Raw genomic sequence first — 21978 nt, 5'->3', positions numbered from 1 at the left:
TTCCTCCCCCCACCTTCCCCTGAGGGTTTGGCTTGGGTTCTCAGTCCCCTCAGTTGGTTTTTCAGCACTACCCAACTGATCCCCTTCCTGCCTGGAAGGTCCCACAGCTTCCCAGGACTCCTGTCTGCCCTGCTTCAAGACAACCTGTTCCGAGAGAGTCTCGGACGATCCCACTTCCTTATCCACAGCTACTTGGTGAACCGGTTCCAACCTAAGGCCGCTCAGGACCCCCTTCTGGAACCGCTCCCGTTCCCCCAAGCCTTCAGCTATGTGCTCCTCTGAGCCCACATTAGCCTTGCTGCTCTCAGAACCTCCTGTGAAATCTCCACTCTCCACCTCTGTCTCTTCAGGTTGCACATCCTTTATGCTAGACAGGTTCCCTTCCTCGCTAGGAACATCTACAGCCTCTTGCTGCACTTGGGGAAAGCTACACCCCTCTTCCCCTTGAGAACACCCTCCTCCAGGGCTTGAGACAGGCTGGTCCTCCCCCTCCTGGGTGACTGCCCTCTCTTCATCCTCAGTAACCTGGGCTATTTCCCCCTCCCTGGTTGGTGGTGAGGTGGCTTTCCTAAAGTTGCCTTCCTCCTCCCACCTTCCCCTGAGGGTTTGGCTGCGGGTTACAGCATTGATAGAGTACTGGCCAACCAACAAATCCCGGCCCAATAACACTGGAACTGTCTGTTCCTTCATTACCCCAACCTCCATAAGACCTGCTGATCCTCGCCATTCCACTGGCATCCGGGCCACAGGAATTGTGGCGGGTGGTCCCAGAACCCCCTTGATTCTGAATGCCATATTAGGGACAATGTCAGCTTCCGACACCAGATCTGCCCTCACAAGGGTGACTGAAGAGCCAGTGTCAGCATATCCCAAAACCAACCGGTCCTTAAGCCTTATTGGTTCAACAAAATCACTCCAGGCCTCTGCGGGCTCCATTCTGGTGAAAAGACATTCATGGCTTACCACGGCCACATACTCTTTCTTCACCTTTGGAGTGATTTGTGCTTTTGTTGTGGGTTTGGGGGTTTCAGCTTGCAGCTCTGGGCAGGCCGACCGTAGGTGTCCAGCCCGGCCACAGCTGTAGCACGTTCGAATCGGGGGCCGATCCTGATTAGTCAAATCAGGGGATTTCCTACCCTCTTCCTGGGCAGGTTTCCCTTCCCTTTTTGGTGCCGGGTGTTCCTTCCCACCCATTGGGGACCCCTTTTGTCCCCTTCCCAACTGGGAAGGGATCCAATCCAACCCCTCTTGGTTCTGCACCAGCTCATCTGCCAGTTCTGAGGCCTCTGTAATGGTTTTAGGTTTCCTGTCTTTTACCAGGCATTTCAACTCTTTAGGAAGTCTTAAGTAGAACTGGTCTAAAATCAACAACTGAAACAAAGCCTTAAAATCCTGGGCCTTTTCTTCCTCTACCCATCTCTTCCCCAGATCACCTAGTTTTACACCAAATTCAGAATAGGATTTACATTCTTGTGGGGCTAAACCCCTGAACTGCTTTCGGAAGTGGTCTGGCCCCAGTTTAAACCTTTTAAATACAGTGGCTTTATAGGCTACAAAAGTTATCCCCCCATCTTCCATAGGCATGCTGTGATAGATGGCTGAAAGTTCTCCAGTCAGGATGCTACAGAGGTAAGACATATACTCTTCCTCTGCAATCCCCCACTGTTTGGCTGCCTTCTCAAAGTTGGAGAGGTATATGGAGGGGTCTTCTCCCTCTTTGTACACTGCAAAGTCTTTGGGGGTGACTTTGATCTTTTTGCTTTGTTCAGCTTCCAGACGTAGCACCTCAAGCTCATGGCGACGTTGCTCTTCCTGCTCCCGTCTGCGGATCTCAGCTTGTCTCAGCTCCCTCTCTGCTTGTCTTTTCTCCCTCTCTCTTTCCTCCTGTCTGCGGATCGCAGCTTCCTCCCGTCTGCGCTCTTGGTCCGCCTCGATACGTATTCTCTTCAGTTCCAACTGTAGCCGCAAAATTGCTTCTGACTGGGTAGGGGGCACTTTTGCAGGTGCCCCTGCATGCTTAAGATGCTCCAACAGGAGGTCTTTCATATCTACTACAGTCATGTTGTCACACTCCAGCTTTTGCTTTGCGCACTCTTCCTGGAGCTTTGGCTCTGTCATCTTCAGGATTTCCAGTCTCTTAGCACGCTCCATCCTAACTAGCTAAACTTTCCCTATTCCAGTTGACCCGAAAATAAAACAAAACCTCTGTTGCTTCCTCTGGGTGCTTGCACGTATCAAAAAACAAAAATGCCTGGCCAATCAAGTTCTCTGTTTGTTCTTATCCCACCGCTGCCGCCAAATGTGATGGAACCGGCCCGATTCTGCCCTCAGACCCGGTCCCGTCAGCTCCCTATTGAGTCGCCAACTCCTGGAGGGAGCTATTTCTCCTCCTGCCCCTTGGGCTCGCTGCCACCGCCTGCTCAGTCTAGGGGTTCAGATTGAGAGGAACAGGATTCCCAATCCCCCTCTCCAGCTATGAGGCCAGGCCTCAAGGTCCTCTGCCACCCTGTACTTGGGTTTCACAGAGACCTCAGCACTTCTTTGGGGCACCCCTGGAGGATTGGCACCTTATCCAACTGCATGCCTTCCCCGGGGCCCCCTTCTTAAAACAGCGTGGTCTAAAGTGGTTTGGGGATCTATGTGGTACAGAGATGGACTGCCAGCATTTAAAACAGTAAAAATATTTAAGTAAAAGAGAAAAAGAAAATAACAGAAGAACAAAACAAAAACAGTTGCTTGTAAAAAGTTAGCACAGCACAGCACCCGCACAGCAAACAGCATGACAAAGAAAATGTGGTTATAAACGCATCCTACTGATCTAAACACGCCCTGCCTTTTGGATGACTTACTTTGTCTGGCTGCCTGGGGGCCTCATTTCGTGTAAATAGGCCTCTTCCCCAGGCAGGAGCTCCCAGGCTCACATCCTTCTCCGTTGAGTGCAAGCTGAGAACTGGCTTCTCTTCCTGCCTAACACATGCCAAGAACAAAAGAACTTCCTGCCTCTCTAGGAGGCTTTCCCCCTAGAGTTGTTGGTTTGGCTCTGGAAGGGAGGGGAAGGCTAGGCCCAAGCCTGCTTGACAGTTTAGTGATCCCTCCCAATGAAGCACCAACATTGACTAAAATGGCATTTCTCCACAGGGCTCATGACACCTTTGTGTTTTCATTCCCCTCCCGCTGCAGCCTGGATTTCTTGTGACAATGTGCTTTGAGATCAATCAAGTTTTAAGCTTGCATTGCCACAGTGGTACCAGATTCTGCTGGGCATTCTATACATTGATCTGGTTGCTCTGGGCTTGTAAAAATGTCCCCCCTCGTTCAGTTTGTACAGCAGGGATTCTGTGCCAGCCAGTTCCTCATCTTCATTGGTCTTTTTTTGCTTGCATTGCTGCAGTTACAGGAGTCTATGGAACTGCTGAGGAATAAGCCAATGACACCAAACTCACAGGGAAATTTCTGCCTCCATTTTACTGTGAAGTTTGCTTTGAACTTTGGTAAACATCTTGATTGAGCAGAGACAGTTTGTTGGGAAATTCACAAACCACAAGGAACCTCCAGGATCAGCTTCAAAGTTCATGGAAAGGTTGTATGGGTTGGCCTTTCACAAATTCTAGTTCATGATCCGGTTCATGCCCATTCCCACACAGCAGTTGTGAACCCAGTACCCAGCCCCTCACCAATTAAACCATAATGATTCTACACTGCAACCAAATCTTTCACCTCTCTCACCACTCTGACAGTGTAACACCCTCTCCATTTTTCTGCTTCTATATCCCTTCCAGCTCCACCACCTTCAGCTGTTCCAAAGACTTCTCTCAAACAATCCCATCAAGAAGCCACTTCTTGGATTGCCTTGGTGAGTTCCTCTCATTTCCTTCAAATTTATTCTCAAAATAGATTTTTCTCATGGAATTTTTGGTACAATCCCTTATATCCTTTTAATAATAAGCCTAACAATGTGTAGCTGGAATGAATACACATCCCTTCCCCTCTCTATCTCTGCCTGCACTTCTGTCCTTACAATGTTAAAGCTTCTCAAAACAGTGCTCGTTTGCGCTGTAAAACATCATGTACATTGATGGTTGTTGTGGTGGTGGAGGTGATGATGAAGATGATAGTAATAATAATAATAATAATAATAATAATAATAATAATAATAATAATAATAATAATAATAATAATAATAATAATGATGATGATTACTTTTCCCCCTTCATGTCCTGTAACCTGCAGGCCCAGACAGCTCATATCTCTATGTTCATACCATTTTGCCTAAAGAATGGAGCAGGTCTTGAATGGGACATGATAATATAAGAGGCATTACTCATGCATATGGAGATAATCTACATGCCACCTAGAAGGGGGAGTCTACCTTATCACAAACATGGGAAGATCCAGGTCTGTGTGAATGGAGTAAGAAGGTAAGGCAAAGATTTTTTCAGCTCTGACCTTCTCTTCATCTATCTGCAGTTACAGATCATTGCTAATTTTTTTTTTATTTCAAAGGATGCATAACTAGGTGAGGGACTACACTTTACTGAACTGATGCTAAAGAAGCATGCAGGCTTAGAAAAGATCTGTGCTTAAAGCCATAAGATATGACGGTGGCTTTTTTTGATAAGTATTTGGAAACTTCAGCTGCTCCAGATTATGGTGATCAGGTAGCCTGCTAGAAAGCGTTGCAAAGAATATATAATACCAATGCTTAAAGGACTGCATTGACTTCCAGTTTCTGGGCACATTTCAAAGGCCTGAAAAACTGCCATCTCATAATATTTACATGTGTTTTAAAATCTTTTACAAAGGTCTTGCTTATAATGTCCTTGACTATAGATATGTGATAAAAAGTCACAGGAAATGGGCTCCTTGCAGTTGCAGAAATTACCATCTAGAAAGGCTTGTCAAGCTCCTTCCTCACTGAAGGGGAATGATTAAGATCTGGCTCTTCAGATAGTTTTGTTGTGCAGATTGTGCCAACAGGTATTTTACAGAACAGATAGTTTTGCTGTTTAATTGAGCTAATTGTGTTTTGGTGATTGTCAGGTCTTTGGTGCCCCTCCCGGTCCCCCGGCGTCGCCGTTGCCCCACCCGGGCACTCTGGGGCGTTCCCCGGAGGTCTCAGAAACAGGGGGGTGGGCACTGGGTTACTTCACCGCAGGCCCCCGTTCCCTCCTGGCTGTGCTATGGCTCCTGTCCCTCTCTCTCGCGAGGCAGCCTCTTTGCGCATCAGCCAGCTCTCCTCAGCGACCTCCTCCCTCCCTCCTTTTATGCTTCCCGACCCATCCTCCCCCCTCCCAGGACCTGCCCCTCTCTGGCTCCTCCCCCCTTCAAAGCCCCAGACGCCCAGGAGAGGTGCGTCGGGGCCGGGCTGACTGGGCGTGCCTCGGGCGTCCCAGCCCTCAGCGGCGTGCTGCAAGGGAGCGTCTCGTGCTGCGACGAGCTGAATGGCTCTCCCTCTTGCTCTCCGGCGTCTTGCCCCGGCCAGACCTCACGGACTCGAAGCCGGGCTCGCCGTCGGGGAGGCGTCGCTCGGGTGGCTGCTTTCGCCCCGTCAGTCGAGGTGAGGGGTGGGGCCTCCACAGGGGCTTGGAGAGGTGGGGAGGGCTCTTGGGGCGATGCCGGGGGCTTGGAGCGGCTGGTAGGCGCCGGGGGGTCTCCTCCGCGCAGTCCCTGCCCGGGCTGGGCGGGACACCCCCCCCCCCCGTGTCCCTTGCTTCTCCGCTTCCTCCTCGAAGACCCGGGAGAGGTAGTCGGCCACGCGGTGGTCGGCCCCGGCTTGATGGTGCACTGTGAAAGAAAAGGGGAGAAGAGACATATACCAGCGAAGGACTCGGTCATTGGAGTCCTTCATCCTCGACATCCACAGCAGGGGGGCGTGGTCCACCACCAACCGGAAAGGGTTATTGGTGAGGTAGAATTTCAATGCCCCGACGGCCCACTTGACCGCCAGGGCCTCCTTTTCTACGGTGGAGTACGCCCGCTCGGCGGGCAGGAGCTTGCGGCTGATGAATAGGACCGGGCGTTCGTCCCCAGGGCCCCCCTGGAGCAGGGCTGCCCCGATACCGGTCCCCGAAGCATCTGTGTGCAACACAAAGGGCTGGGAGAAGTCCGGGTTTCTCAGCACGGGGTCTCGGGAGAGGCTCGTACGCAGTGCCTCAAACGCTGCGTCTTGGGCTGGCCCCCACTGGAGGACGTTCGGGCACGCCTTCCGCAGGCAGTCCGTCAACGGGGTGGCCACTGCCGCAAAGTTGGGGATAAATTTGCTGTAATAGCCCGCGAATCCCAAGAAGCGCCGTAGCTGCTTCTTGGTGCGCGGGCGGGGCTGCTGCTCCAGGGTGACGACCTTCTCTGGCAGGGGTCGGAGTTGGCCTTTCCCTACCAGGAACCCTAGATATTTTAGCTCCTGGAAGCCGAGGCGGCTTTTCCGCGGGTTAGCGTGGAGCCCGGCGGCCTGCAGGGCGTGGAGTACCTGGCGGAGGTGGAGCAGGTGGGCCTCCCAGGTGGGACTGCACACCACGATGTCGTCGATATAGGCCCGAGCGAAACCCTCGCATTGGGCTAGGGCCTTGTCCACCAGCCGCTGGAATGTGGCCGCAGCCCCATTCAAGCCAAAGGGCATGCGCTTAAATTGGAACAAGCCTTGTGGGGTGGCGAAAGCGGTCTTTTCTCTGTCGGCCGGGTGCATGGGCACCTGCCAATAGCCCTTGGTGAGGTCCAGGGCGGAGAGGTACCGGGCCTCCCCCAGCTGGTCGATTAGGATATCGGCCCGCGGCATCGGGTAGGCATCGAATTTGGCCAGCTTGTTCACTTCCCGATAGTCCACACAGAAGTGCACGCTGCCGTCGGGCTTTGGCACCAGGACCACCGGGCTGCGCCACTCACTCTGTGATGGTTCGATGACGTCGAGGCGCAGCATCTCCCTTACCTCCCGGGCGATCACGTCCCAGCGCTTCTGTGGGACGGGCCTCCACCGGGCGCGTGCCACCTGGCCTGCAGGGGTTACTACCCGGTGCTTGACCAGGGTGGTCAGGCCCGGCTGGTCGGAGAATACCGTCGGGCACTCGGCCAGGACCTTCTGCAGCTCCTGTCGCTGGCTGGGGGTGAGAGCGGCGTCCAACACCGGGCCTCCCCCGGCGTCCCCCGCGGTCGTCCAGGGCAGGGTTCCGTCCGGGAGCTCGCCCGGATCTTCGGCCACGAGCCCCTGCTCCGGCCGCGCCTCCCGCCGCACCCAGGCCTTTAGGCTGTTCACATGGAGGGTCTTCCTTTGGCGAGCACGAGGCCCGCACTGGACCTCGTACGTCAGGGGACCCAGGACTCGGGTGATTTGGAAGGGTCCCCGCCACGGGTCCCCCTGGCTCTGGCCCATCGCTCCCCTGTGGACCAGGACATCGTCTCCCGCCTGGAACCCGCGGGCCCTAGCGCCCTTGTCATAACGCCTCTTCTGGACCTCCTGGGCCTGTGCGAGGTTCTCCCGGGCCTCCCGCCGCACGTCTTCTAGGCGTCCCTGCAGCTGCCTGACGTACTCCTCCGGGGCCTCTTCCGGCGCTGCTCTGCCTTGCACCCACTGCTCTCCGAGCAGGCCCAGGATGCCCCGGGGTTGCCGCCCGTACAGCAGCTCGAACGGGGAATACCCCAGGGATGCCTGGGGCGTCTCTCGGATGGCAAAGACCAGCGGGTCCACATAGAGGTCCCAGGCAGTGGGGTGGTCATATGCTGTCTTCCTCAGCATGGCCTTCAGGGTCTGGTTCATCCGCTCCACCAGCCCGTCAGTCTGGGGGTGGTGGACGGAGTTGAAGAGCTGCTTGATGTGCAGCGCCTGGCACACCTGCCGCATGAGGCTCGCCGTGAAGGGTGTGCCTCGGTCTGTGAGTATCTCCCGGGGCAACCCCACATGTGCGAAATAGTGCATCAAGGCCCTGGCCACGCCCGCGCTCTTCATGGTGGGCAGGGGGATAGCCTCCGGGTACCGGGTGGCGTAGTCCATGAGGACCAGGATGTAGCGGGCCCCACGAGGGGTGCGGGGTAGGGGCCCGACAAAGTCCATAGCCACTCGTTCGAACGGGACCCCCACTATGGGCAAGGGGGCTAGGGGGGCTTGCGGCTCGGCCCTAGACGCGAGGCGCTGGCAGATACCGCAGGAGCGACAGTAGGCCTGGACCTCCCGGGCTACGGAAGGCCAGAAGAAGTTGGCTAGCACCCGGGTCAGAGTACTCTTCACCCCCTGGTGGCCCGCCCATTGGTGGTCGTGGGCGCCCTTCAGGACCTCGGGCCGGTACCTGTGAGGGACCAACAGCTGCTTCCCGGGGCCCAGCCGCCCTTTTACCTCTCTGAACCACACGCCCTCTTCCCGGATGATTCGAGGGAGGCGCCGGCTCCGGCGCTCGTCTACAACCACCCCGTCTCGGACTGCTTCGTGCCGCCGCAGCGCCTCCAATTCTTCGTCTTCGGCCTGAGCCTCCACGAACTGCGGGTCCGCCGGCCACGCCTCTCGGCCACCCGCCACGGGACGTTCTGCGTTGGACGGGCCCTCCCCGGGGTCGCTGTCCTCTGTCTCCCCAGCGGGGGCGGCGTCATCATAACCGGCCCCGGCAGGCTGGCCTGGTCGGCCGGGGTTGGCTGCTTCCACTACGTCGCCAAAACGCGGAGCGTCCCGCCCGAGCAGTATTGGGTAGGGCAGGCTGCTTACTTTGGCGACCGGCACGCTCCAGTAGCGGCCTAAGTATTTCAGTGGGATGGACACCACCGGGCTTCTTTCGATGTGCCCATGGACGCACCGGATGGCGGCGGTGCGGATGACAGGCAGCGGGGCGGGCACCAAGTGGGCTCGTATCATAGACAGCGAGCTGCCGTTGTCGACCATGGCCTGCAGTTGCCGCCCTCCCAAGGACACCGGGATCGTCCAGGGGGGGGGGCGAGCCCCCGCCTCAGCCGTCTGCCAGGACTCTTCCCAGCTCACGTCGCACTCCATCAGGGGGCACTCGCGTTTGAGATGGCCCCACTGGCCACAGGTGAAGCAGGGCCCTATGTCTCCTGCTGGACGGCGGGCCTCCGGCGGCGGGTGCCCCTCCTTCTCCCCCTCGCGGCCTCCGGGGCGTAGACCAAGTCCGGGTAGCGCCGGGCGTGCTCCGGGCCTCCACCACCCCGGCGTGGCACGGGCCGGCGGCGTCCGCGCCCGGCCCCCCCGGTCTCCGGTCCCGGGCGCCCTCCCGGGTGTCGCTCCTGGGGCGGCCCGTCCGCCGGGTGGGGGCAAGCCCTTCCCTGGCTTGCCGCCCTCTGCGCGGAAGGGCAGGCCGCGGTGGTCGGCGGCCTGAAAGTTCTCCCACAGCTCCTGGACCTCGCTGAGACGGGTTGGCTTCCAGCAGGCCACCCAATGGCGGGTACGCGGCGGCAGCACCTGCAGCAGCTGCTCCACTACCACCAGCTCCACGATGCGCCGCCCGTCGCTGGTGGTGGGGTTGAGCCACCGGGTGGCGGCATCCTTGAGGGTCGCTATTGCTGAGCGTGGTCGCGTCTCCCCCGTGGGCAGCCAGGAACGCAGCTTCTGGTGGTGGGCTTCAGGCGTGATCTCCAGGCGGTCCAGGATGGCTGCCTTGAGCGCTGTATAGTCCGCCGCCTGAGCCTGCTCCAGGGCCTTCATGGCAGCTTGGGCCTCCCCGGTCAGGTAGGGTCCCAAAATAAAGGCCCACTGCTCTCTGGGCCAATGAGCGGCCTCAGCCACTCGCTCAAACGCTTCCAGGTATGCCTCGACATCGTCCTCCGCCCCCAGCTTCGTTAGAGGGGGCCAGGGGCTCCTCCCGGCGCCGAATGGTGTTGGCCCCGCCGGCTCCGGGCGGGCGAGGAGCGCCTGGTGAAGATCCCGCACGAGGGTGGCTTGGGCCGCCGTCTGCTGCTGGGTGACCTCCCGTAGGAGCTGCGCCTGGTGGTCTGCGAGCCACTGCCCAAACTGGGCCAAATCCACGGGGGCGGGGTTAGTGTCCATGGCGGCGGTCCGCCCCACGTGTATCACGGAGTCCTCACTTGACTCGTCCGTCGACGACTCGCTGGACTCCGGCTCAATGGTTGGGGTCGCCACTCGGCTTGAGTGCCACCCGGGCGGGCTGGAATATGGGGGCGTGGTCGTCCTAGGCTCGGGAGAGTGCCCGCCTCCTCCACCACGTTGTCAGGTCTTTGGTGCCCCTCCCGGTCCCCCGGCGTCGCCGTTGCCCCACCCGGGCACTCTGGGGCGTTCCCCGGAGGTCTCAGAAACAGGGGGGTGGGCACTGGGTTACTTCACCGCAGGCCCCCGTTCCCTCCTGGCTGTGCTATGGCTCCTGTCCCTCTCTCTCACGAGGCAGCCTCTTTGCGCATCAGCCAGCTCTCCTCAGCGACCTCCTCCCTCCCTCCTTTTATGCTTCCCGACCCATCCTCCCCCCTCCCAGGACCTGCCCCTCTCTGGCTCCTCCCCCCTTCAAAGCCCCAGACGCCCAGGAGAGGTGCGTCGGGGCCGGGCTGACTGGGCGTGCCTCGGGCGTCCCAGCCCTCAGCGGCGTGCTGCAAGGGAGCGTCTCGTGCTGCGACGAGCTGAATGGCTCTCCCTCTTGCTCTCCGGCGTCTTGCCCCGGCCAGACCTCACGGACTCGAAGCCGGGCTCGCCGTCGGGGAGGCGTCGCTCGGGTGGCTGCTTTCGCCCCGTCAGTCGAGGTGAGGGGTGGGGCCTCCACAGGGGCTTGGAGAGGTGGGGAGGGCTCTTGGGGCGATGCCGGGGGCTTGGAGCGGCTGGCAGGCGCCGGGGGGTCTCCTCCGCGCAGTCCCTGCCCGGGCTGGGCGGGACAGTGATATTTATTGGGATTTTTTTTACCTTATATTTTACCTTAGTAAATCTTTTTGGAAGCCTCCGCTATAAATAAAATATGCATTTATAAAATAAAACAATGCATACCTTTTATACTAAAGTTGTAATAAATCAGTAAGAATAATAATACAAAGCATGCCTCTTGAAAGTCTATATTGTCTTTTGTCAACAGAAGCGTATTTCTCCTCTGACTCAGAAAAAAGATAACAGGCATACTGTAATTACTCTCCTCCCCAAGGTTACACCCTGTAGAGTGGGCATTGTGTATTGTCTGAAATTCATAATATACTTTGACTGACCATCTGTTCCATTCAAGGACAGTTTTTACAATGTGCAGAAAGTGCTCAAAATTCCCCTGGTACAGTGATACTTACGAGTGCAAAAATAAAAAGCCAGTGTGGTTAGAGTACTGGGAAGACCTGAGTTCAAATCCCCTCTAGGTGCCAGTTTACATATTACAGAGTACACAGGCTATTTCTTGTGCAACAGTCAGACCTGAGTTGAGTTCTCCTCAGTTCCTGAGCACGTGGTGCCTGATTCAGATTTTGACTGTAGCTCATGGAGAGAATGAGCTTCAGTTTTTCCTCCTCTCCACCACAATTTGTGGACTTGATATGATGCTGAGCCTATTGAGAAAACCCATCAGTGTACATGTGGCCAAACAGCACCCTACAAAGGCCCATTTTAGGTTGGGAAATCATGCAGGGTGTGGAGGAAGGCTGAAGCCCCCTCTCCACATGCACCACATTCATTCATTATTTATTATTGCAATGTATATTTCACCCTCCCCACAAGTAGGCTCAGGGAGGATCACAAGACAAAAATAAAAATATATCAAGTAGTCAATATGAACTAAAACATTTAAAATTAAAACAGCATAAATTATCTGAATCAGGCACTGCACATGCAGCAGCAACTAAGAGGAAAATCCATCATTCCTGTTACACAAGTCACAGAGTGGGAACCTGGACCTAATCTGTGTACTCTGTGACATGTAAATTGGTTGTATGCACCATCCTGAAACACACTTGGGTGACCTGAGCCAGTCATTCTAGGCCTCACCTACCTTCAAGGGAAGTTATGGTAGAATGGAGGTGGTGACTACCATGTACATCACTCTGAGCTCCTTCGTGGGAGAGCATAATTAAAATGTGGTAGTCTAGGGCTGCTCAGGCTGCAGCTGGAGAAAAGAAAGTCACAGGTTGGTCACTTACATAAATAACTGCAGCGAGCTCCTGGCGCACATTTGACCAATCGGAGTTTGCTCTGTCAGGATTTACACCATTATCGAAAACTGTAAACCTTGTGCCCATCAAATTGGATCTAAAAACAAAACAAAACCCAAAAGGACAGAAATCATGGGGGATAGAAAGAGATAGTGTCTGCATAGGCCCCCAATTTTCTGTTTTAATAAACACCATTAAGAACATAAGAGAACATAAGAGAAGCCATGTTGGATCAGGCCAATGGCTCATCTAGTCCAACACTCTGTGTCACACAGTGGCCAAAAAAAGCCAGGTGCCATCAGGAGCTCCATCAGTGGGGCCAGGACTCTAGAAGCCCTCCCACTGTTGCCCCCCACAAGGACCACGAATACAGAGCATCACTGCTGCAGACAGAGAGTTTCATCAATACCCTGTGGCTAGTAGCCACTGATGGATTTCTGTTCCATATGTTTATTCAATCTCCTCTTGAAGCTGTCTATGCTTGTAGCTGCCACCACCTCCTATGACAGTGAATTCCATGTGTTAATCACCCTTTGGGTGAAGAAGTACTTCCTTTTATCCATTCTAACCCAACAGCTCAGCAATTTCATTGAGTGTCCACGAGTTCTTGTATTGTGAGAAAGGGAGAAAAAAACCTTTCTCTACCTTCTCTATCCCATGCATAATCTTTTAAACCTCTATCATGTCACCCCTCAGTTGATGTTTCTCCAAGCTCATTACACTTCTCTCATTATATTTCTCTCATTACACTTAATGCTCAGGTAGGTTGCAGCACATGTGTGAGTGGTGGGAAGAAGAATGCGATGGGATAAAGAGGGCATGGAAGGGTCACTCAAGATGCTTGCAGTGTTTCTAGAAACCCAGTCTTGTGATAGGCTTCTTGCCTTGGGATAGCAGCAGTCAGCCTACTTTGGTCACCCTGTACCCTGGGGACAGGCCTGAGACCACATCTAATAACAGGATGCTCTGATTCTGGCCAGCTAAACCATATCACAGAACATAGATCAGAATAATCACTTAATCAGGACTCTGACAAATCACCTAACATCTAATACATATCTGAGAGGAGCATAGAATGCAGCCAGGCGCTCTCCCCATCTTGCCTAGGCTCATGTTAAGCTAAGGACTCCTCTCTTAAGCTCTCAGTTGCTGCTGCTGAGGGAAAGGAACTGTCAAGGTCTCCACTGTCCCTGCACAGAGGCAGAAGCCCCAGAGACCAAGAATACTCAGCTATTGAGTGTAATTAGGGTTTGTAGAATCTTTCGGGCTCAAGTGCCGTGTTCTACTGGAGAAAGTTTTCCTTCCAGACGTTTCGTTCTCAGCTGCGGAGAACATCCTCAGTGGCGTTGCAGCCGGAGCAGGCGCTCTGACCTTCTTGGCTGCTGTGCATTGAGTGGGGCCAGAGCTGCTGGAGAGCTGCTATTTCTAGGCTGGAGGGGGTGTGGTGAAAGGGCAATTGGTTTGTGGATGTGCCCATTATTTGGTGGGGCTTCCTGGAAGGGTAGTGATAAGGAAACTGGCTGTTGAATGTGCCCATTGTTCTGTGTTAATTGCTGGGAGGGTTGGAAGGGGTGTGAAGATAAAGAAGATGGTTGTTGACTGTGCTGATTGTTCTGTGGAATGTACTGGTTGTTCTGTGACTTTCTGCAATTTACCCTACAGACTATAAATTGCAGAAAGTCACAGAACAACCAGTACATTCCACAGAACAATCAGCACAGTCAACAACCATCTTCCTTATCTTTACACCCCTTCCAACCCTCCCAGCAATTAACACAGAACAATGGGCACATTCAACAGCCAGTTTCCTTATCACTACCCTTCCAGGAAGCCTCACCAAACAATGGGCACATCCACAAACCAATTGCCCTTTCACCACACCCCCTCCAGCCTAGAAATAGCAGCTCTCCAGCAGCCCTGGCCCCACTCAATGCATAGCAGCCAAGAAGGTCAGAGCGCCTGCTCCGGCTGCAACGCCACTGAGGATGTTCTCTGCAGTTGAGAACGAAACGTGTGGAAGGAAAACTTTCTCCAGTAGAACACGGCACTTGAGCCCGAAAGATTCTACAAACCCTAATGATGTTACTAGCCATGAAAACCTGAAATCTTTGATATTGAGTGTAAGCTTGGCCACTTATTTCTGGACAGAGGGCATTTTAGTTATCACTTCCACACCCTGAAGGAGAAACAATAGCCAGAGCAGCAAAGACAGTGAGAGGTCACTGAAACATCTGGCCACATGTGTGCACTACCTATTTGTTATATTCTTGATGGATCTTATTAACTGCCTTGTGGATCATAGAGTCAGTTTTTTAAAACCTCTCATCATTATATTATATTGGTACTACAAGCAGATATATATCAGAATGAATGTCTAAGGTCAGAGTATATGGTAGTGGAGCATGTGCAGATTTCAGAGTATTCAGGTTAGGTATCAGATCCCAGCCCTGTACCAGACACAATGACACATGAGTTGAAGGTTCTCCTCAATTTTAAATTTGTGTGGTGCCCAAATGGGATGAGGACCACATTACTGGTGGAGACCCTCCAAGTCATTTCCGCAACCTGAAATATCTCAGGGTGCACTGTTTGGGGAAACTCACATGTTCCTTGCAACATGCATGGGCCTCAACAGGCCCAGTACTCCCCATCCCAGCCAGTAGTGTTTCAGGCCAGGACACAGACCATACACCTAGCCTGTGCACTATGTATTTTGCAAAGAGGTATGCATGTATTTGCACAAAGACTTCTTGACACTTCCTTTTAAAAGGCCTCCCAGATATAGAACTGGTAAATAAGTGATCTCATGAATGCACCCTGCATAGAATGCACCCCCTTCTCAGCAGTGCTCCAGCCTCTAGGAAGGAACAAAAGGATCAGCTCTCTACAAAAAAGAAATGTAGTACAGTACTTCTAAGAGAATAAATCATGTGATTGTCTTTTCCAGAAGCAGATAAATATCCCCACAGCAAAATCAATATGAACAAGGTTTGGCCAGTATACCTGTAAGAAGTATTTTGGGACAAGACAGACAAGGTTCAGGATACTCAATCTGCTGGGGCTTGGTGCCTATACTAAGATAGCCATCTACAAATAAATGATGACTCCCCTCCACTAGTTCTCAGGATACAGTCATGGGCAGTCATGTCAAGAAGCAGACTCACAACATGCTTCCTTGTGACCAGGAGTGGCGTGGATGCAATGCCTCAAGCACAGCAGACAAGAAGTTATGGCGGAAAGGACAGTCTTGGCCAATCTGCTGGTCTCATACTGCTTGCCATTTACAGCGGCTGGTGTCACTTTCCTTTTCCATTCTGTGCCAAAAAAGACCTCTAGAGCCTTAGCATACACCACCCTAGATAAGTAAGTCCCAGCCCTAGATAATGAGGTTATTGGTTCATGCCTTGCATCCTCAAACACCAGCCCCCATTCTTTGAACTGAGAATCAAAAGTTTGTTGATGGTTGTTAGAATTATCAGTTGGATAAGAAAAATACCCATCTCTTTAGCAGATATTTCTCTGCTGTGGGTTGAGTGCTGATTCTCCGTGCTCCTTATATTTGGCTCTGACTCTGATGGATTTTTGCCAGTAGGCTCCTGCATTTTTTTTTAAAACCCTTCCTGACATGTTTATCAACTGAAACATGTATTCAGCAACTATTTTTTAGCCATTTGTTGTTATTTTTAACTTGAAGCATGCCTTACAGGGATGGGGATGTTGCTTCATGACTGCCATAAGGGATAGCCAATCAACATTCTGCGCAGCCAGTTTATCCTGGAAACAGAACTGGTTGCTCTTGGGCTCAATTTTGTGATGTTTGTCTGTCCAATATGGAATGAATACACAGCAGGCTCAGTGCTCAAGCTTTTATATCTGACTTCATTTACAGGGATCTGACAAACTAAAAGTCACCAGGCTGTCTTCAGTTTGTTGATAATAGATTTTTCCCTGCTGTGGAATGTGCAGCATTTGCCAAGCAAGCAATGCAAGGAAATACCAGCTGGCGGCACTATGGAGCAGCTGAAGGAAGCCAAAGGCAGGATAGCAGACCTGTAGATTTCCATAGCCCAGCCTCTGTGATCCTAAAGATACTTAAAGAATCATTCCTTTATTCCTCACTATTGGAAGATACCCGAGCTGAGTCCCAATATACCGTAGGTACCAAAATGGAAAGCAGTTGCAAGTCTTTCCCAGACATCCAACTGGCAGGATGTCATTCAAAGGGATGCTGCCTTGTAGTATTTGATGGCATTGCCCAGGACTGTCCTGGATTTTAATCATTTGGATACGGCTGCTCTGACCTTAGTTTTCCAATGAAGTTCCCTCCGTCCCTGGTCAGGTCAGTTGGATCAACAGAAATCAAGTAATTAGAGGTCTTGCTCTTTTTCCGTTTGCGACCAGCTAGCAGGAAAACCTATGAGAAACAGAAGAAAAACTTCTGCAGAACCCATTCAGCTAGCTGCAGTCCTTGAGTACAAAGCATACATGCACCCACGGGTTCCAAATATTGGCCAGACTCCTCAGCAAGTAATGTGGTGATCAAAGTTTTTTTTGCAAAGGTGGTTCCAATGATCAAAAAAGGATCTGCATATACAAAAAACCCACATGTAAGCAGAGTGACATCAGAGCCACGAATTCATCCAAGAGTGCAGCTCCTCTTTTGTGGACTGGGAAATTCACTGCTTTTCTGTCCCTCGAAAAGGAATGGATGATCTCACCTCAACTGGCTGCTCCCATGTCACATTGCTCAAGTAAGTGGACTGCTATCAGGGGTGGCCACCCCAGGCCGCTGCCCCCGACGCCCCCATCCCTGCCGCCCATGGGGGGATCTTTAAAAAGGCAGGGAGATGGGGCTGCTTCTGCTGCCTCCCACTAGGCGGAGAAGTGGCAGAAGCAGCTGATCTGCTCCCCCCTTCCATTTAAAGACCTCCGCCAATCAGTTGATCGGCGGGGGCCTTTAAATAGTGAGAAGGGGGCTGCTGTGTACAGTCTCCTTCCTCACAGGGGAGGCAGTCTGGGAGCAAGGCTGAGCTGCCTCTTTCCTCCGCCTGAGTTTCAGGCGGGGGAAATTGGCAGCGCTGTGCCTCTGCCTCGCTCTCAGGTTGCCTTCCCTCACAGGGGAGGCAGCCTGGGAGCAAGGCCGAGCCACCTCTTTCCTCTGCCCAAGTCTTTGGCAGGGGAAAGAGGTGGTGTAGGGCCTCTGTCTGGCTCTCAGGCTGCCTTCCCTTGCAGGGGAGGCATCCAAAGAGCGAGGCCAAGCTGCCTCTTTCCTCTGCCCGAGTCTCAGGCAGAGGAAAAAGTCAGCTCAGTGTCAGCTGGCATGTGGGGAGGGGTTGCCTTGTGGCACCCATAGGCCATGTGGTGCCCTAAGCAGCCGCCTACATGACCTACTCCCACATACCGGCCATGACTGCTAATAGGAGCTGCCCGCCGCCCTTGCCCCCCCAGCACACTCAGAGGAGTGACACTAGCCTCCCCCTTACCAGCTTTGATGCAGGCCTCTCAGTAAAGCATTCTCTGAAGAGAATGCACGACAGCGAGGCTTCACTCCATCCTCCTTTGGAAGGGAGGAAGAAGCGAAGCCTCCTCATCGTGTGCTCCTTCAGAGAACACTTTACTGAAATGCCCACAATGAAGTGAGTAAGGGGGAGGCTGGCATAGCTCCTCTGAGCATGCTGGAGGGGGCGGGGGCTGGAGTGTGGTGCCATGAATAAGAGAAGAGGGGAGGGGGCAGGGGGGGTGTAGGCAGCGGGGAGGGCAGCATGGTGCAGCGCTGCAGGGTGGCACCATGGAGGGGATGCGTGGCAAGTCTGCCTGGGGCACCACACACCCTAGGGCTAGCCCTGGGTCCCACTTATGGGCCCCCAAAACAGGCCTCTCCAGAGCTGTCTCTGGAAAAGACAGCTGCAGTTACAGGAGTCTGTGGAATGGCTCAGGAACAAGTCAGTGATACAAAACTCATAGAGAAACTTTACCTGGGCGGAGCCCCCCACCAGATACTGGAAGCAAGGCAAGGATCTCCCCTATGCTCAGAGCCCCCCCACCCCCAAGTCTCCAAAGTTAGATTCTGAATGTCAGAAATGCAGACATACCCCTGAGTTCTGACAGGGACCCCCCAAAGTAATCCCATGGCAGCTTGGCAGGCACCGTAACTACACCAGACAAGCAAGGAAAGCATGCCCACAACTCTTACAGCTTCTCTCCCCACCCTCTCCATGGGCTGAAGCACCCCACAGAAAATTCTTCTACTCTGTAGAGGAAAGGGAACACCTGCTGTGCTGGCTGGGCCACCCACTATTCTCCAAAGGCAGATTTGGAAAAACAGTAAGGCAAACATGACAAGACTTCTAATGTGACAAGTAGCCCCATGGCAGCTTGGTGGGCACCCCAGCCCCACCAAAGTGAAAATCAGACTTTTCTATTTAAAGTTATTTGTGATGAAAACTGTCTTGTATAATAAAGAAAGACTGTTTATAGTTTCTTGTCCAATCAAGTGTTTATGGATTGAAGTGTTGACATGTGTTCATATACTGAAGTAATGCACAGGGACTATTTCAAGTTATGTTCCTAAGTAATAGTTGTGCCTCTAGGGTTGCTTCTGTATTGGATATCAGGACTGGCTCCTCTACAGTCTCTCCAAGTTGGTGGTGCATTACATTTCTGGAGTGGGACATCAAGGCAGGCCACCCTTCAAGAGGTCAAAAGGGCTATGTGGAGGGCCCACTAAGCAGTCACTCATCTTATCACCAACACGATTATTGCTATGGATGGCCAACCCTTCTCCTTCATGGAGGACATAGTCTTTTGGCAGCTGCAGTGGCCATGGTCAAGGCTCAGCTCTCCAGACTACAAGGCAGCACCATCACTTCACAGCAGAGCTCTAGAGCAGTCAGTGGGACTCTCAAGGCATGGCTCAGGCCCCAGTAGGGGACAGTCCTGCCACCAGATTACAACTGGTTCTGCTCCATGTGCAGAACCACATGGAGACCACATGGTGCAAAACATCACCATTGTGTGACAGTGATCGATTTCGCACACAGCTTACCTCGTGGTCACGTTCCTGTTCTCTGCAGAGTGCCCGTTGGATTTCCCACTATCTGTGCCGGAGTTACAGGAAGTGCTGCGGCTTTTGCATAGCAAATATAACTGGGTTTTAGTGGTTTACGTTGGCTACATGAAAGTCGTGACACTTCCTGTAACTCCAGCGCAGATAGTGGGAAATCCGGCAGACACTGTGCAGAGAACAGGAACGTGACCACGTGGTAAGCTGTGTGCGAAACTGGTAACAGAGAAGCCTGAGGGAGTGGGTGGCTGGTGGCTGGCAACTTCATCCATGGCTACATGGTCTTGGATGCCAGCATCAACATGCTAGCAAAGTTGAAGCATATGCACTTCAGTGGCATCATCTCCTTGCTGCACATGCTTCAGTTGGTGATGAAGAATGCTTTGTAGCTGGGGAGCACTGTCAACGTCATCTGGGATGCTGCCCCTCTTAGGATCCGGTCCTTGCTCAAGACCTGCCAGCACCTGGCCAACCACTTCCAGCACAGCATCAAATCTGCCTGTCTGCTGTGCAAGAAGTAGGGGGAAGGAGACAAAGAACTTCATGTATCCCACAATTGTGCATTTTGTGAAGCACAATGACTCCTTGGACCCTATGAACATCCTACATGGGGAAGAGGAGCTCAGTATTAGCTCCAATGACTGGCTGACCCTTTCCCAAGTGGAGCATATCTTGAAGCCCTTCCAGGGCACCACTGACATGCTCTGTGCCCACATGGCCAGCCTGGGACAAGTCATCCCCCTGATCAAGGGCTGGACTGGGCACAGGCCTCTGCACCAGAGCCAGAAGTTCTCCCATGGGCCAGAGCCTTGGCAGAGAGGTTGCAGGAAGGTATCACCACCAAATTGCATCCTCTCTGCAATATAGGGGAGTACAAGATGGCCTATATCTGTGACCCCTGAATAAATGATAGCATTGCTCTCATGAATGCATAGCTCTTGCAATAGAAGCATGAGCTCTACAAAGAACTGCAGAGGCTACAGGTCAGTCGACATGGCCAGAGGGAAGAGCAGATGGAAGAGGCTGGGGAGGAGGAGCAGCAGCCCAGCATCTTAGCCTCAAAGAGCCCAACCAGGGAGAAGCCCCACTACTAGTTGCCAGTGGTGAACTGGGAGGTCAGCAGCAGTGGGGATGCCAGGCATGCAGTTGCAGAAGATTTGGCAGAGGTGATAGTGAGGGATCACTTCTTCATTCACCAAGGCCCTGAGACCTCTGACACCAATCCCCTGGAGTATTGGTCACACAAGACTGTCATCTGTCCCAACACCTCTTATGTGGCCGTAAGCCCTGAATTCAGCTAACACCCAAACTCCAGCAGGGGATAGAAGTTCACAATCAGGAGGCTATAGAATGTGGTTCCACACTTAGACAAGGCACCCAGTAGCTAAACCCCACCATTTGGCATGAGTGGAGAGATAGAGTGGCACAGAGCTGTTAGTCCACCTAAACCCCAAACACCAGCAGGGGAAAGAAGTTCACAACCAGGAGGGTATAAAATGTGGGTCCTTATTTAGCCACTAGCTAAATGCCACCACTTGGTGTGAGCAGAGAGACAGGGTGGCTCAGAGCCCTAGGTCCACCTACACTCAAATACCAACAAAGTAGAGGAGTTCACAATCAAGAGGGAATAACTGAATGTGCTTTGCTACTCTGCTTTTAGCAAGTCCTTTGCCTCTCTGTGTAACTGTGAAAACCCAACAGATGAGAGGGTGCGGAGATGAGTTGAGTGTCTATTGGTATAGCTTTCTGATCCCATAGAGCAGAATGAGAACTCTATTACTGGCAGTCAGCTATGCCTGTTAAACTTTGGTGTTTCCAAGGCTACAGAATTCTGCCCCCTGTTGCTTTGGAGTTTTGTAAACGGTTTAACTGAGCGGTGACAGTCTGTCTGCAACTGCATCCATTCACCAACCACCAAGAACAGCTCCAAAGTTTGTGGAATACTCATGCTGGGTGCCCTTCCACAAACATCACTTTATGAATCACAACCCAGTGAAAATTCATGATGAATTTTACTTTGTGAACCGGTTTGTGCCCATCCCTATATCCCTGTGCAACAGCACAGACAGCAGGATATTTCCATGACTGCCTCCTATATGTAGTTCAGTTGCATCTGTGATGCTGCTCTTCAAAATCCACTGTGTTCATAGAAGGGCTAATCAGATTTGCTTGCAATCTTCTTTAATTTTAATAGCATTTACTAGCATGTATACAGAGCTGCCGCATGGCTAGTTAGTAGCGCAATTCTAAGCAGAGTTGCACCTTTCTAAGCCCATGGATATCACTGGGTTTAGAAGATTGCAATCTGTTTATGTTTACATTATAATTGTGCTAAATACTTTTCTCCCTGGTCTCTTCTCTCCTTCATACTATTGGCCAGTTGGCTATGTACTCCTTACTCCCTTTTACTACAAAGTGGTGAAGATAAAGTGAATTCAGGTAGGGATTTAGAGTAATACATTGGACCTCCTCATCCCCAAATCCCATGACATTGCTGGGTTGTTAAGAGAAGAGATGGTTTCTGGTTCAAGTTTTGTGTTTTTGCAAAACTCCATCACCACCTGATGCCAAGTCTAGTCACTGGTAATTTGGCTAGGTAGGCTGTAGATGTTTTATTGCCACAGCATTGCTGTATCCTCATTTAATCAGCTATACTCTAGTTGCCTACTTGCTCATTGTTTAACTTGTTTAACCACTGAAACACCATCCCTTAATAGCTAGGGGCTATTGCCTTCACTGGCTCATTTTCATCCCTTTCCTGGCCTTACTGAGGGGACCCCATCATTGCACAAGGAACTTGTCTCAATGATAGCCCACTTAGCAAACCTTTTCTCCATTCCAAGTGGGATTTCCCTACAAGG

At 52.5% G+C, this 21978-nt stretch overlaps 1 protein-coding gene across 5 annotated transcripts in view; it reads right to left on the bottom strand.

Moving 5' to 3' along the window:
* Window positions 1–21978, bottom strand: part of TULP1 (TUB like protein 1) — an 80373-nt gene that overhangs the window by 20872 nt on the left and 37523 nt on the right. For all 5 annotated transcript variants that reach the window (XM_060231550.1, XM_060231554.1, XM_060231551.1 and 2 more), the window contains 2 exons: window positions 16356–16468; window positions 12043–12151 (listed from right to left, as the gene is read on the bottom strand). In XM_060231550.1, coding sequence (XP_060087533.1) covers window positions 12043–12151; window positions 16356–16468 — 222 coding nt within the window. The remainder of the gene's footprint in view (window positions 1–12042; window positions 12152–16355; window positions 16469–21978) is intronic.

Source organism: Heteronotia binoei, chromosome 2 (genome assembly GCF_032191835.1).
Source record: "Heteronotia binoei isolate CCM8104 ecotype False Entrance Well chromosome 2, APGP_CSIRO_Hbin_v1, whole genome shotgun sequence".
Taxonomy (NCBI): Eukaryota; Metazoa; Chordata; class Lepidosauria; order Squamata; family Gekkonidae; genus Heteronotia; species Heteronotia binoei.
This window is presented reverse-complemented; position numbering and strand designations above follow the sequence as displayed.